The sequence below is a fragment of the Saccopteryx bilineata genome, chromosome 4 (assembly GCF_036850765.1).
Source record: "Saccopteryx bilineata isolate mSacBil1 chromosome 4, mSacBil1_pri_phased_curated, whole genome shotgun sequence".
NCBI classification, from domain to species: domain Eukaryota; kingdom Metazoa; phylum Chordata; class Mammalia; order Chiroptera; family Emballonuridae; genus Saccopteryx; species Saccopteryx bilineata.
In genome coordinates this window covers 47,118,610-47,135,470 of record NC_089493.1, presented here as the reverse complement: position 1 = coordinate 47,135,470, position 16,861 = coordinate 47,118,610, and the positions used below count along the sequence as shown (strand labels likewise).

At 38.1% G+C, this 16,861-nt stretch overlaps 1 protein-coding gene across 6 annotated transcripts in view; it reads right to left on the bottom strand.

Moving 5' to 3' along the window:
* Positions 1 to 16,861, bottom strand: part of FERMT2 (FERM domain containing kindlin 2) — a 92,781-nt gene that overhangs the window by 37,170 nt on the left and 38,750 nt on the right. For all 6 annotated transcript variants that reach the window (XM_066273747.1, XM_066273748.1, XM_066273750.1 and 3 more), the window contains exon 3: positions 10,455 to 10,688. In XM_066273747.1, the coding sequence (XP_066129844.1) occupies positions 10,455 to 10,688 (234 nt within the window). The remainder of the gene's footprint in view (positions 1 to 10,454; positions 10,689 to 16,861) is intronic.

The window sequence follows — 16,861 nt, the reverse complement described above, 5'->3', positions numbered from 1 at the left end:
AATAACTACATAGATTGTTTCTCTGTTGATTATCTAAATTTTACCACTAGGAACACTGATACTCATTTGGTTTTTGTTTTGTTCTGTATTTTACAGGTTATTTTCTGGGGAATTTTTTTCTGAAACATGAAAATAGAATTACCAAAAAACTGTCTTGAACAGAGAGGTTACCAGACAGTAGATGAACATAACTGTTTTTGAATTATTAACAAATTTGGGAGTAAGTACATCTTAAATACTAACCAGCAAAAATCACATAATCACATTAAAAATAAATGCTTGTTCCTTAAATTCTATCACTTTCTCAAGAGCTTCTAGGTATATCTGGTTTCTTTTTAAAGTTAAAAATAGAGCAGCATAGCCTGATCAATGGTGGAGCAGTAGACAGAGATTTGGGATACTAAGGTCCCAGGTTCGAAATCCCAAGATCATCAGCTTGAGCACAGACATGTCAAGTTGAATATAGGCTCACCAGCTTGAGCAAGGGGTTGCCGGCTTGAGTGTGAGATCACAGACATGACCCCATGGTCACTGACTTGAGCAAGGGGTCACTGGCTCTGCTTGAGCCCCCCAGTTAAGGCACATATGGAGAAGCAATCAATGAACAACTAAAGTGACAAAAGTATAAGTTGATGCTTTTCAACAAATTGATATTTCTGTTCCCCCCTCTAAAATCAATACATTTAAAAAAATTAAAGGGGGTAAAAGTGTAGAGTAAAAGGAAATGAACAGATACCTAAAACTAATAAATCAAGAAATAACAGTATAAGCATCTTATTTAGAATAATAGTACTAAATGTCAGAAACACTTTAAAAAAAAGTGGTTAACAATGTGCTTAGGGCCAACCTTTTTTTTTTTTTTTTAAAGTGAGAGTAGGGGAGATAGACTCCTTACATGAGCCCTGACTGGATCACTGGCAATCCCCATCTGGGGCCAATGCTCTGCCCATCTGGGGCTGCTAGCAACTGAGCTATATTTAGCACCTGAGGTGGAGGCTCCATGGAGCCATCTTCAATGCCAGGGGCCAATGTGCTTGAATGGAGCCATGGCTATGGGAGAGGAAGAGAGAGAAAGAAAGAGAAGGGGGAGGGGAAGGGAAGGAGAAGCAGATGGTTGCCTCTCCTGTTCTACTGCTGAGCCAACTGGCCAGGGCTGTGGCTGGCCTTTTAAACTTTAATTCTGCATCTATTTGATAAAAATGTTTTAAATGTTTCTGAACAAGAATGGATAAAGGAAAACTGTTTAAGAAACTGTTGGAACATCTAAGGGAGAGAGGATAGTGATGTGGTCTACTAGAGCAGTAGTGCTGGCAGAGGTGGAAAGATGTGAAAAGATTCAGGATATATCTTGGGAGACAAAAGTAACAGTTCTAGGTGACTAAAGAGGTGCAGGTGAGGAAGAGAGTGGCGCTAAGGATGACTCCTGGGTTTCTAGTATGTGTATCTGGGATGGTGGTCCTCCTGCTACGGAAACTTCTAAGTGACAGTGAGGGAAGGGGGAGCACAGAGATTTGGGAAGGAATGCTATGAGCTCAGTTTTGACCATGTTCAATTTGAAATTTCTGTGAAAGAAATGGTTATTATAAATAATGTTTCACTGAGCAAATGATAGCTTTCAAAAGATGTATAAACTAGACAAAAATCAAGGATAAATTAAAAATAGAGGGTCTCCACTAAGATGGAGCAATAAGGACCAGGTTTTACTTTCTGCATTATTTAACCAATAAAAAAGGAAAAGAAAAGTTTTCAGACATTAGACAAGAAGCACAGGAGAAAAGAGAAAAAAACAGGAGGAGCCCTTTGAGTACACCAGCATTCTGCCTAGAAGTAGTGCAGGGACAGGAGGGGCAAACAGAACCGGGTCTTACTGACTTGAGAGATCTGATATGGAGTTCCCGGAAGCCAAGAAATGACTAGAATTTATGAGTCAGAGTACTGGAGAGACAGGAGCTCCGCAGAGAGCTCTGGGGGTCTGCAATTACATACTGGAGTCTGGCTGGATACTAATCTGTGCATCAGTGAGTGAAAAGGCCTCCTAGTACAGGGTACTGAAAAGAATCCCCAGAAGGAAATTAGTTGTAGTCCAATGGCAGCTCTGGACCTACCCTGACAACTTAAGAGCAAGCACCAAAGGGGATCCAACTGATTTGAATTTGATGTTAATCCCTCCAAAAGTTAACACTACTTAAAATAAATCCAGGTACCAACAATGTACACTGTAATGAGTCCAGTATTCAATAAAAAATTACCAGATATAAAGAGGTGGGAAAATATGGCCCATACCAGGAGTTAAAGGAAAAAAAGAAAGTAACAGAAGTAGAAACAACTATAATGATAGAATCAATAATCAAAGATACTGAAGTAGCTATTATAAATACACTTCATGTTAAAATAAAGGAAAGCATAATGAGGAAAATAAAAGATCTGTGTATTTTAAAAAGGCCAAAAATAAACTTCTAGTGATGAAAAAAAAAATACATCTGAAATGTTGGAAAATACACTGGATGGGATTATCATATTAGAAGAAAATCAAATGAGCTTAAAAATACAGCAACGGACACTACTCAAATGAAGCACAAAGATAAAAACTGAAAAAAGAAATATAGTATCAGTGACCTTTGGAACTAGAGTCCACAAAGGATAGAAGGTGTGAGAAGGAACACTAAAAATTATTTGAGAAGCTACTGGTTGAAAATTATCCAGATTTGATGAAGATCATAAATCCACAGACCTAAGAAAGGCAACGAACCTAGAACAGAATAAACCTAAGGAAAACTATGCCGAGACATATTAGAATTAAACTGCTGAAAACCAAGATAAATATAAATTTCTAAAAGGCTAACAGAGAAAACATACAGGGGAACAAATAAAAGATCAACAACAGACTTCTCTGAAATTACACAAGCTAGAAGATACTAGAAAAACATCTGTAAGTTACTAGGGGGGGTAGAGGGGGTCTGAATGCTTCACTCAGCTGCAATATCAAAAATTAAAGCAAAATCAAGATTTTACAACAAAAGGTGGGGGGAACAATCACCACTAGCAGACGTGCACTATAGAAGAAATCCAAATACACAGAGAGTTATCCTTAGAAGGAGCACTGAAAAGTAGTAAATGTGTGGGTAATTGCAAAAAAACATTTTGCTTATTCTAATACTATGAAAGACAATTGTTGTTTTAGGGGAAAATAAGATACTCTAGGTTTTAGCATATGTGAAAGTAAAATATATGACAATTATAGAAAGGACAGGAAAGGAGAAATGGAACTATGGTGTTAAAAGGTTATTATACAATGTATGAAATGGTATATTACACTCTTTGAACATAGACTGTGAATAAATTAAAAGTCATGTTGTTAACCCAAGAGCAACCACTAATAAGACAAAATAAAAGTAGTATAGCTATTACAGTAGGCACAGGTGGATATAAATACAATCATAAACAAACCCTCCTCAATTCAAAAGAAAACAAACACAAAAAAATAAAAATAAACACCATATAAGAAAGAAGATAGCAGATTTAAACCCAACTATATTGATAACCACAAATATTAATGGTCTAAAAGTTTATAAAAGAGTAGGGATTATCAGAATAGATTTTTTAAAGCAGCCTTAACTATATGTTGTTTATAAGAAATCTAATTTAAAGATACAGATGAAAAGAAATACGCTAGAAAAAGATACAGTATTATCAGGAATGGAGAAGATCATTTCACAGTGATAACAAAGTAAAGTCTTCAAGAGGACGTATTCTAAATGTGTGTATATACCAGTAAGAATACCACAATAAAACTGACCAAAGTGAAAGGAGTAGGAACAAATCAGTAATTCTAGTTGAAGGTCTCAACATCCCTCTCTTATCATCTGGTCATTCACATGACATTCCCACCTGATGACAATTACAGTCTTTCAAATGGATATAGAAAGTTTTATATATCTGAGATAAACCTTAATCATAATCATGATGTGTTAAGCTTTTTATATACTGCTAGATTCAAGTTGCTAAAAGTTTGACTTTTTTAAATCTATGAACAAAAATCATTAAAGAGATCTTCATCAAAATTAAAACTTGTTCTTCAATAAACACTTAATCAAATTAAAAGGTAAGCCAGAGATTAAGATATTTGTAAAACATATCCAATAAATTTTCCATATCCAGAATATGCAAAAATGCTTACAACCCAGTAAAATGATAGATATCCTAAAAAAAAAGGGGGGGGGGGCAAAGGATTGAGCTACTTTACTAAAGAATATTCATGGTGGCAATTAAGCACATGAAAAGATAGTCAATATCATTAGTCATTACAGTAATGCAAACTGAAGCCACAAGGAGATATTACCCCACACCCACCAGAATAGCCCAAACTAGAAAATGTTAACAGTAGTTTAAGTATTCTCCATTTGTTTTTCATCTTTACTTTTATAGAAAAAGTAATCTTTATTTTTTGTTTTTGTTTTGTGTAGTTTATTTTCATTCCACAGTGAGATCTTACAGTATTTGTCTTTTTCTGACTTATTTGACTTAGCATAATACTCTCAAGGTCCATTCATGTTGTTGCAAATGACAGGATTTCCATTATTCCACTATGTATTATGGGTAAATAAAATTCTATTGTGTGTTCATTCGTTCACATCTGTATTCATTTACCTGTTGAAGGACACTCAGGTTGTTTCCAAATACTGACTACTATAAATAATGCTTCTAGAAATATAGGGGTACAGGTATCTCTTTGACATACTGTTTTCATTTCCTTTAATGTGTGAGGGGGAGACCAGAAATAGACTTATGTAAATATAGTCAACTGATCTTTGGCAAAGGAGCAAAGGCAAAACAATGGAGAAAAGATCATTTTTCTCCTTCTAAGTTTTTTAAATTAAATTTATTGGGGTAACATTGGTAATAAGTTGTGTTTCATATACACAACTTAATACATTCCATTGTGTATTCACCACCCAAAGTCTAGTCTCCTTCTATCACCATATATTTGACCTATTATATATACTCTTTGTCCTCCCTGGACCCTTTCCCCTTTGGTAACCACCACTCTGTTGTCTATATCTAAGAGTTTACACATGTAGGATTTTATGGGGTCAAAGCTGAGAATCAGCCTGACCCGTGGTGGCATATCAGAGAGGGCATCAACCTGCGACACTGAGGTCCCAGGTTTGAAACCCTAAGGTCGCCGGTTTGAGCAGAGGCTCATCTGGCTTGAACATAGGCTCAGCAGCATGGTGTGGGTCACTGGCAAGGGGTCACTGGCTCACATGGAGCTTCCCCACTCCCCAGCCAAGGCACGTATGAGAAGCAATCAATGAACAACTAAAATGACGCAACTACAAGTTGATGCTTCTTGTCTCTCTCCCTTAAAAAAGAAAAAGTTGAACCGGTTGAGTAAATACCTAAGAATACAACTGCTGAATCATATGGTAAGACTAAGTTTAGCTTTGTAAGAAACTGCCAACTATCACATAATTAAAAAAACAAAACAAAAAACGATGCTCAAACAGGATATCCACATGCAAAAAAAGAGAGAAAAAAACTAGACCTAGACCTTTCACCTTCACAAAAATTATCACAGGCCTAAATATATATAAATAAACTATAAAACTCCTAGAAGATAACATAGGGTTGGCGATGTCCTGTTAAGTACAACAAAAGCATAATCCAAAAAAGAACAGATAAGCTGGAGTTCATTAAAATTAATTTCTGCTCTCTGAAAGAAACTGTCAAGAGGTAATGAAAAGGCAAGCCAAAGACCAGGAGAAAATATTTGCAAAGACTTATCTGATAAAGAACTGTTATCCAAAAATTATAAAGAACTTTTCTCAACATTAAGACCACACCTGAATAAAAAATAGGCCAAAGACCTTAACAGACACCTCATTACGGAAGATGTACAGAGAGCAAAGAAGCCTATGAAAAGATACTCCACTTTATATGTCATCAGGAAAATGCAGATTAAAACAATGAGATACCACACCATATATCAATATGTATATATTGGAATGGTCACAATCCAAGTCACTGACAATACTAAATGCTGGTGACAATTTAGAGCAACAGGAACTCATTCATTGCTGGTGTAAATATAAAATGATACAGCTACTTTGGAAGACAGTTTCGCAGTTTCTGACAAAACTAAACACATTCTCACCATCTGATCCAACAATCACACTTCTTAGTATTTACCCAAAGGAGATGAAAATGTACGTTGACACAAAATCCTGCACATGGATATTTATAGCAGCTGTATTTACAATTATATAACCTGGAAACAACTAAGATGTCCTTCAATAGGAGAATGTATAAACTTTGGTACATCCAGACAATGAAATACCTTTTAGTAGTAAAACGAAATGAGCTGTCAAGCCATGAGAAAACATGGAGAAAACGTAAATGCACATTACTAAGTGAAAGAAACCAATCTGAAAAGACTATATACTCTATGATTCCAACTATAAGACATTTTGGAAAGTACGAAGATAGTAAAGAAATTAGTGGTTGCCAAAGGCTGGGGAAGCAGGAAAAAACAGAGCACAAGAGATTTTTAGGGCAGTGAAACTACTCTGCATGACATAATATGATGGATATATGTCATTACACATTTGTTCAAAGCCATTCACTATATGACACCAGGAGGAAATGTAATAATGTAAAACACTGACTTTGGATAATAATAACACTGGGGAACAATTTTTTTTTTTCATTTTCTGTTGCATGAGGTTTTAGAACTGTTTCTGTATATTTCTGCATCACTGATTCCAAATCTGAAATCTGTTTTTTGGTGCATGCTCTAGTTTTTATGCAATTTAAATTTCTTTTTGTTACAGTTAATGGCATGCATTGGTTTTTCAATTGAAGTTAAAAAGCTACGGCTCTTGGATTGAACATAACCACAAGGCAATTAATGTTTTACAAACATCACTTTTACATAATTATAGTTGTTTTTAAATGTAAAAAATTATTATCTGATAAAAACACCCTCTTATTTTGTTTTAAGATTGAATCATGGCTTCTTTGAGTAGGCGTAAATGTAAGAATAGTCCTGATACCTCCTGTTATATATGTATGTGGCTGTTACACACTTCAACGTCAAAGGCGCAATATTTCATCATTTGTGACACGTGCATATATTGCAAATTTTCAGCGGTTCCAATTGGTTATTCAACTCATCTGCAAGATTATAATGACATAAAAATTGTCCTCGAGCCTGACCAGGCAGTGGCACAATGGATAGAGTGTCAGACTGGAATGTCAAGGACCCAGGTTAGAGACGCCGAGGTCGCCACCTTGAGTGCAGGCTCATCTGGTTTGAGCAAAAGCTCACCAGCTTGGACCCAAGGTCGCTGGCTCAAGCAAGGGGTTACTCAGTCTGCTGAAGGCCTGCGGTCAAGGCACATATGAGAAAGCAATCAGTTAACAACTAAGGTGTCGCAATGCGCAACGAAAAACTATTGATTGATGCTTCTCATCTCTCCGTTCCTGTCTGTCTGTCCCTGTCTATCCCTGTCTCTGACTCTTTGTTTCTGTAAAACAAAACAAAACAAAACAAAAAAAATTGTCCTCGACTTTCTGAAATATGAGGAGCATAACTGGATCGTTTGTGTGGATCTTAAAATGGTAAATTTCCTACTAGGACAACAGAAAAGTTTCACGAAGTATCCTTGCTTTCTGTGTTTGTGAGATAGCTGAGCTCAGGAGAAACATTGGACACAGAAGGAGTGGCCAAAATGTGAAGCTTTGTAAGTAGGGATGCAAAATATTGTGAATGAACCTGTAGTTAATTGAGACAGGATCATTTTTCCCCCACTTCACATCACACTTGGCTTAATGAAGCAGTTTGTTCGGGCTCTGAATAGAGAAAGTGAATACTTTCAACATATTATTTTTGCTTTTCCTGCCTTGTCTTCTGAGAAGATAAAAGCAGGTGTATTCTATGGACCTCAAATTTGAACCCTCATACGTGATGAAGAATTTGCTAGGAAGATGAATAAGGAGGAGAAAGCAGCATGGCAGTCTTCTGTGGCAGTTACAAAGAACTTCCTTGGCAACAAAAAAGCAGGAAACTATGGTTCAAAGGATGCTGTTGGCTTTCTGTGACATTGGATGTAACATGAGCGTTAAGATTCACTTTCTGAACAGTCACCTTGATAAGTTTCCTGAAAATCTTGGAGCTGTTAGTAATGAGCAGACTACTGCTGGAGCATCAAACAAGATTGTCCTCAACAAGTACACAAACACAAGAGCTACAAATGCAAATTTTTGCCCGAATAGAATTTAAATAAGTTTTGCGCAAATTTTACGATTAAAATAAGTGTTTTAATATGTTCTATTTTGAAATTGTAGACAAATTCTGATGCAATCATATCTTTTAGTGTATCAGTGTATTTACTGCATTATATAAATTATTATATTTTCACAAAGATGATGCCCAAGAAGACATTCTACTTCATTATGTTAAACTAAATGTTGAAAATTTTACAATAAGATGAAAACCTAAAATCTTGAATTGCAAAACACAGTAGCTTACAAAGAAAAATTAATGTCAGATTTGAGACCAGCACTCTCGAATTAGGTAAGAACAAGTGTTTTTGTGGATACAACAAAAATTTTGTTCTCCAGTGAATGAGTCGATTTAGGCTTATCTATTGCAACAAACATACCACTTTGGTGTGGGATGTTGACAGTGGGACAGGGGATAAATGGAAACTTTGTACTTTCTCCTTTATTTTGCTGTGAACCTAAAACTACTCTAAAACTTGTTTATATCATTTGTCTTTATTTTAAAAATTAATAAACAGGCAATTCAAAATAGAAGAAACAGAATAGGTGGCCAATAAAGATATAAAAACTACTTAACTTTATAAACTAAAATGAAATAATTTATTTTTTTCACTCAGAGAAGCAAACACTAAAAACTGACAACATTCAAGTACTAGTGACGATTTGGAGCAAGGGGTTTTCATACATTGTGAGTTGGAATGTAAACTGGCAGAACCACCTTGGAGAGCAATTTGACAGTACCCTGAAGTAAATTAAATGTACACTTAAAACAACAGTACTTTTTACTTGAACGCTCAAAAGAAATTCCTGTACACACATTCAAAATTGTATTAAGAAAATACCCACAGAGCAATGGAAGTAACATATATATTATTTGGGGGTATATTTACACACAGATATGAATACATGCATATATGTGTATGTGTGTTTACATATTGTTAAAAGTATTGGGAGGATACAAACCAAATTTATGATAGTTGATTTTCAAAGAGGAATTAAGAGAATATCCTCAAGAACTTTTTCTTATATATTTTTTTAATTTAATTTATATGGGTGACACTGGTTAACATAATTATACAGGTTTCAGGTGCACAATTCTACAGTATATGTCTGTATACTGTTTTGTGTGTTACCCCCCCCATATCATTTTGACTTAAGAGTTTGGCAAAATGATATTAGCTTAATTCTAGAAATAGGTAATTGTTATATAATTACTTGTACTTTTCTGTTATTTTAATTTTCCTCAAAAATTCCAGTAAACATATAAAACATAATTTCAGGCATTTTCAACCTTTTTCATCTCATGACACACAAACTACTAATTATTAAAGTTCTACAGCACACCAAAAAATTTATTTTTTTGCTGATGTGACAAAAAAAAAGGTGTAATTCTGATTCAATCACACCAGATGGCTACTGTTGTGTTGGCTGTTGTGGTTTTTTAATTTGACAGTCTAAGAATAAAGAGGTCAGAGCCCCTGACAAAACAGGCAGATATAGCATATTTTAAAAATTTTGTGGCACACCAGCTAAAAATCGCTGCCCTAGTCTGTAGCAAAACAGTTAAATACTAGTGAAAAAGGCAACAGTTCAAATTTTCTCTGATGGCTGAATACTTCCAGTCACATGATATAACCAGGTCGGCCAAAATTAATGCACATCTCATTTCAGAAATCATAAGTAGAATTACTACAACAGCGTTCAAATCATAGACCGGTTAAGGAAGATAGTACTCAAGAGTCATTTCCTTAGGAGCTGTGTCAGCCTTTAATGAAGGAAGTGACATCATCTGCCTGAATCGCTAAAATCAAAGAGTGACTTTTGTGAAGGAAACACCGTAAAAGCTACATCCCTCTGAAAATAATACCTGTTTCCTTCCCTGTTCTCTTCTCCTTCCCATAAACATAAGTCACCAAATGAAATATTACATAACAATAAAATACCTTATATATTTCTAGTAAGGAAAGAATCTTCTTAATTCCTTCTGTTCTACTTTAAGGCAACATTTATCTTCAATATAAAAACTTTAAAGAAGAAAGTAAAAATTTCACATATCCATATAAACAGTTCACTCCACTCCCCACTTGAGATAAGCCGAATGTCAGTTTTCAGTCACAGCATACATACACCACACAGCTCAGACTTTTGTGAAGAATTGACCTAATACTTACTGAAAGTCTTACAGATGTCAGAAACAGCTTTGAAGACTCTATCAGAAAAATTCACTTTCACTTTCACATACTTCATGTTGGGAAGCTGCAGGCGGAGCAGTTTGTGCTGGGGGGTGAACTGAAGTTTAGCATCTGCCTGAATGCCATACTTATCCAAGGTCCAATGTGTCTTAAGAAGCCAAGTTCTCTTCTTTTCCCACCACAGAGCATGGTCAGACCAATCTTTTTTTACATCTATAAAAAAAAATAAATGAACAAACAAAACACTTAAAAATCACCAAGATTACCTTGAGAGAAATTAAAAGCAGAAAATCAAATTGGGTACTTAATACAAACAATTAAATACTAAATGCCTGTTATGTGATAGGTACAAAAGAAATACTAACCAGCTGAGGAAGCACTGTCTGCCCTGAAAAGCCAGCATACAAGGTAGCTAAGGCAGGAGACCCAGGGCCACTAATAATGCCTAAATTCAGTTCAATATTAGACCCATGGAGGGCAGAGTAAATATTTTCTGTAACCACTCAGAAAACAAAGAGAACCATGGGGCTGGAATGTGAAGGATAAATAATGAAATGGAGTTGGTGGGTTCTGAGCCCAGCTATGAGCAGTGGACAACATTCTGATGATGAAGCAGATGAGAAGGCTGAGGTTTGTGAGGCAGCAGAATTATATTGAGTTGGGTAAGGGGTGGTGAAAAGATAGGGAACCAAAGTGAACAAAAACCAACAGCCTCATTGAAGAAGAGCAAAAAACCACCTATGAGTAAAACACTATAACCTAAGAGAAAGAAAAACAACAGAAAAAAAACCCCTACTTCCCAACCTACACAATGTCCCAAATATATTCCAAGAAAAGTAATCTGTCAAGTCATGCTAACATTTCCCCCCAATATAATCTGGTACAAGTGGAACAGAAAAAGTTAATATCAAATTATTCAGTAGCCTTATGCAGTTAAGTGAAGCCAAATTAAGAATTAATTTACACAGAATTTGCTACCCCTAGATAAGGCAGACCTTTACAGTAAACTGGCAAAATACACATAAAATCTAACTTGTGCTAGTTTTTAAAGTAGCAATAAAAGTGAAAATATTTTGGCCCTGGCCAGATGACTCAGTAGATAGAGCATAGCTCCTGTGTTCAGAGGACCCAGGTTCAACCCCTGGTCAGGGAATATACAAGATGCAGCCAATGAGTGTTCAGTTAGGTGGAACAACTAAATGGAACAATGAGTTCAAGCTTCTTTCTTTCTCCCTCTCTCTCTCAAACCAAAGGAAAAATAAAAAAAAACCAAAAAACTATGAAACAAAAAAAGGAAAAAATGTTAAAAAAAAAAAAAAAAAGAATAGCCAAACAAAGCCTTCTAGGGGAAGAAAACACCCTGGAAAATAATATTCTTACAAAGCATAAATGAAACTATTACCATGATCCTAATATAAATAAAGATCATTTTAACTTAGCTTTAAGAAGAGTTAATCAACTTTAGAAAATAAGTTTAAAAGCATATATTAATCTGGAATTTTTTTTGTTTTTAGCTAGAGTGAGAATGAGAGACAGACAGGAAGGGAGAGAGATGAGAAGCATCAACTTGTTGTGGAACTTTAATTGTTCACTGATTACTTTTTCATATATGCGCCTTGACCAAGGGGTTCCAGCTGAGCCAGTGACCCCTTGCTCAAGCCAGCAACCTTGGGCTCAAGCCAGTGATCATAGGATGTCTATGATCCCACACTCAAGCCAGCGACCCCGCACTCAAGCGGATGAGCCCATGCTTAAGCTGGCAACCTCGGGGTTTCAAACCTGGGTCCTTTGTGTCCAGGCTGACGCTCTATCCACTGTGCCACCGCCTGGTCAGGCTCATCTGGAACACAGTCTGTCTTATCTGAAAGCCTCAAGAAGTAAGAAATCAAATTTCCACAAACACCTTCCATGGTGAAATTTATGTTCTCAATATGGAAGAAACACATTACAAGTTGTGGAAAAAAGACTTTCAATTCCCCAGACATTAAAATATATCATTTTAATCAGAAGTACTCCACTGGGAGAATTATAGTTGTTTCTGATTACATTGCCATATTAAAATTTTAATATTTCCTGACCCGTGGTGGCGCAGTGGATAAAGCGTCAACCTGGAAATGCTGAGGTCGCTAGTTCGAAACCCTGGGCTTGCCTGGTCAAGGCACATATGGGAGTTGATGCTTCCTGCTCCTCCCCCCTTCTCTCTGTCTCTCTCTCCTCTCTCTCCCTCTCTGTATCTCTCTCCTCTCTAAAAATAAATAAAAATTTTAATATTTGTTTTGTGAAAACCCAGTCAATTATGTGAAAGTTTGGCTGCAGAAATACATATTACTGCAATTTTACCACTCACCAATTGTGAAACATTGTATAGTATCCGGCATCTTAAATTATTTTCCAGCACAGAATTTGTCAACTAACTTTTAGAAACAATAAATCTGACCTAGTTCACAGACAATGAAGGTTGACTCTTTTTTTATATGTGAGGTAAATGGTCACACATGATATAGATGGTTTACATTTCAAGAATACAGAGCCAGAGCAGGAAAAGATAACTCTTGCAAAGAATGGTAATAACCACATAGAGTAAGGCTGAGCTGGACTGAATTAAAAGTAGGCAGGTATATAATGCTTTCTTCCCTACACCTCAGTTCACTCACTTCTGTGGTATTCTAATACCAATGTCAACCATTCAGGAAGCTATATCATATACTCCCAATATACTCCCAGTGGGGGGAAAGCCTGTCCCCTGTCCCCTAATCATCATCATCAGAAAACACTGAATTAGGCCCTGGCCGGTTGGCTCAGCGGTAGAGCATCGGCCTGGCGTGCGGGGGACCCCGGTTCGATTCCCGGCCAGGGCACATAGGAGAAGCGCCCATTTGCTTCTCCACCTCCGCCCTCCTTCCTCTCTGTCTCTCTCTTCCCCTCCCGCAGCCAAGGCTCCATTGGAGCAAAGATGGCCCGGGCGCTGGGGATGGCTCCTTGGCCTCTGCCCCAGGCGCTAGAGTGGCTCTGGTCGCGGCAGAGCGACGCCCCAGAGGGGCAGAGCATCGCCCCCTGGTGGGCGTGCCGGGTGGATCCCGGTCAGGCACATGCGGGAGTCTGTCTGTCTCTCCCCGTTTCCAGCTTCAGAAAAATACAAAAAAACAACAACACTGAATTAAATCATTTGGTTTCCCCTAAAACAGTTGTCAGCAAACTGCGGCTCTTTGTCCCCTTGAGTGTGGCTACCACGTGCGGGCGCTACCTCGATAAGGTATGTACCTACCTATATATTATAGTTTAAGTTTAAAAAATTTGGCTCTCAAAAGAAATTTCAATCGTTGTACTGTTGATATTTGGCTCTGTTGACTAATGAGTTTGCCGACTACTGCCCTAAAAGGTAAACCTGAGTTAAGAATTTTTATGCAAAGAACTTATTTGTGGGAAGCAAGAACCAGGGAGCACACTTGAGGGGATAGAAAAAGTGAGTCACAGAAAGAAAAGTCTATTAAGGCCTTACTAAAAGCTGTGGATAGCCTGACCAGGTGGTGGCGCAGTGGATAGAGTGTTGGACTGGGATGCCGAGGACCCAGGTTCAAGACCCCGAGGTCACCAGCTTGAGCGCGGGCTCATCTGGATTTAGCAAAAGCTCACCAGCTTGGACCCAAGGTCGCTGGCTTGAGCAAGGGGTTACTCGGTCTGCTGAAGACCCGCGGTCAAGGCACATATGAGAAAGCAATCAATGAACAACTAAGGTGTCGCAATGCGCAATGAAAAACTATTGATTGATGCTTTTCATCTCTCTGTCCCTGTCTATCCCTCTGACTCTCTGTCTCTGTAAAAAAAAAAAAAAAAAAAAAAAAAAAAGCTGTGGATAACTGGAGTTAGTCCTGCTAGAGACACTTTGAAGAATCGCATAAAACATGCCTTTCAATTGTCCCACTAAGGAAAGAGAAAGCTGGGTTATCTATCCAACTTGCTTGGTTGAAGGATGCTCCCAGGGCCATTGAATTCCCAGCACTTCCTGGCTGCCATGCAAGGGGCTGACCACCCACACTTAGGAAGGGCAAACTCAGAGACCCTAGTGCTCAAGGAAAGAAGACCTCAGGCTCTGTCCACCGCAGCAGCCAGTGAACTGTGGTGGAGGCAGGGCCTCAAACATCTGTTGACAAGCTGGAAAGAAATACTTATTCAAACAGACAAAAACATGCTATTTTACAGTGGCATCAGGACAAAAAGCAATATTGTAAAGACACAGTAAATGGCCATCTCAAATGTGGGCCAGCAGTAAGGTGGTAAAACAGAGGCAAAGACACCAACATAAGGAGCTGAGTAGTTCTTTGAAATAAGTTACAGGTAAACGTCATAAAGAGGCCATTAATCACCAACACCAAAAATTAAAAGTTTAAACACAGCATCTATAATGTGGAGAGTGAAAAGGACTATTGGCCAAGAATCTGACTTCTCAGGTCAAAACTACATAAGAATGTCATCACTGTTAATTTCCCCAGGGCCAAATCCTGCCTTCTGCCTGGTTTTGTATGGCCCTGCAGTTAAGAATGTTTTTTTATCCTTTTAAATGATTTAAAGATGAACTGGGGTTCCTGGAACTAATTCCACTGTGGGGGAGGGGGGTGTTCCCACACAAACAATCAATTCTAGACACCAACAGGGTGTCCAAGAATTCAACTCAATCCTGATGCTGTCTACCAGGAGAGACAGCATCAGATTCCACAGGCTAAGAGTCCAAGCCTACAAGAATGCCCCTTCCCTTCCCCCACCACACACTTCAAACACTAGCTGCAAGCCCAGGTTAACTGAACTTCTGACCAACTGGGCTACACAGTAGAGGTACCAATGAACCCTTCCAACTCAAATGCCAAATGCAAGCCTAGGGTGTCACCTGTACTTCTGAACAAGCAGGCTATAAATCAGAGGTTCCCATGACCACCTCCTTGGGTTTGATGAATTTGCTAGAATGGTTCACTTACCCACAGAAACACACTACTTACTAGATCACTGCTTACTGTAAAAGGATGTAACTAAGGAACAGCCAGATGGAAGAAGCATACAGGACAAGGTACGTGGGGAAGGGTGCTGGGCTCTGGCGCCCCCTCTAGGCCTGCCACCCTCTGCGTCTCTTCATGATCACCAACCTGGCTGCTTTCTGAACCCCACCCCATCCTTTTTATTTTTATGGAGGCTTCATTACATCGTTGTGATTAATCATTGGCCATTGGGGACTGATTCAACCTCCATCCCCCTCCCCTCCTGGAGAGGTCAGGGCATGGGATTGAAAAGTTTCAACCCTTCACTTCCCATGTTATATAAATGTCTAATCACTATGATGTACTCCTGAAACGAATATAATATTGTATGTCAACTTTAACTGGGGGGATAAAAAGTCCAACCCTCTAATTATATGATTGGTTCTCCTACAACCATCCTTAGGTGCTTTCCAAAAGCCAAGTTCATTAATGTAAAAAAAGACAGACACTGCTCAACATTTAGGAAATTCCAAAAGTTCCAGGAGCTGAGTCAGCAATAAGGAAGAACAAATTTATATGAGAAATTTCGTCATCAAAATGATTAAATATATATTTCTCATAAATGCTGCAGTAGATAAAAAACTAAAATGTATTATTCATATAACATTTATATAAAATTCAAATTTCAGTGTTTACAAATAGTTTTATGGAACACAGCCATAGTCATCTGTTTACAGCATCTATGACTGCTTCCGCACTGCACCAGCAAAGCAGAGTAGTTGTGACAGAGACCATAGGACCCACAAAGCCCAAAATACTATCTGGACTTTCTCAGAAAAACTTTGTGGGGTCCGTGATGCAATAAAATCTCAACTCTTCATCAATTAGGCTTCAACTCGGACCTAAGAAACAGATACCTTCAGCCCTGGCCAGTTAGCTCAGTCAGTTAAGAGCATCATCCCAAAACAACAAGGTTGCGGGTTCGAACCCTGGTCAGGGTTCATGAGAAGCAGCCAGTGAGTGCACGATTAAGTGGAACAATAAATGAATGCTTCCCTTCCTCCTCCCCTCTCTCTGTCTCTCTGAAAATAAAGAAGAAATTAAGCCCTAGCAGGACAGCTCAGTAGGTTGGAGTGTCCTCTCAAAGCCCCAGAGCTGGAGGTTGCCGGTTGGATTCCCTGGTCAGGGCACATACAGAAGCAGTTTCCATGTTCTTGTCTTTCTCTCTCTCTCTCTCTCTCTCTCTCTCTCTCTCTCTCTCTCTCTCTCTCTCTCTCCCCCCCCCCCTTGCCTCTCTCCAAAGATACTCCCCTAATATCCATCTTCCCTTTTAAAGTCTGACCCTCCCCATCAATTCCATCTTGGTGTTTCACAACAATGGAGCAGCCACCAGCATCCAGCAAGAATAATTAGACAAGC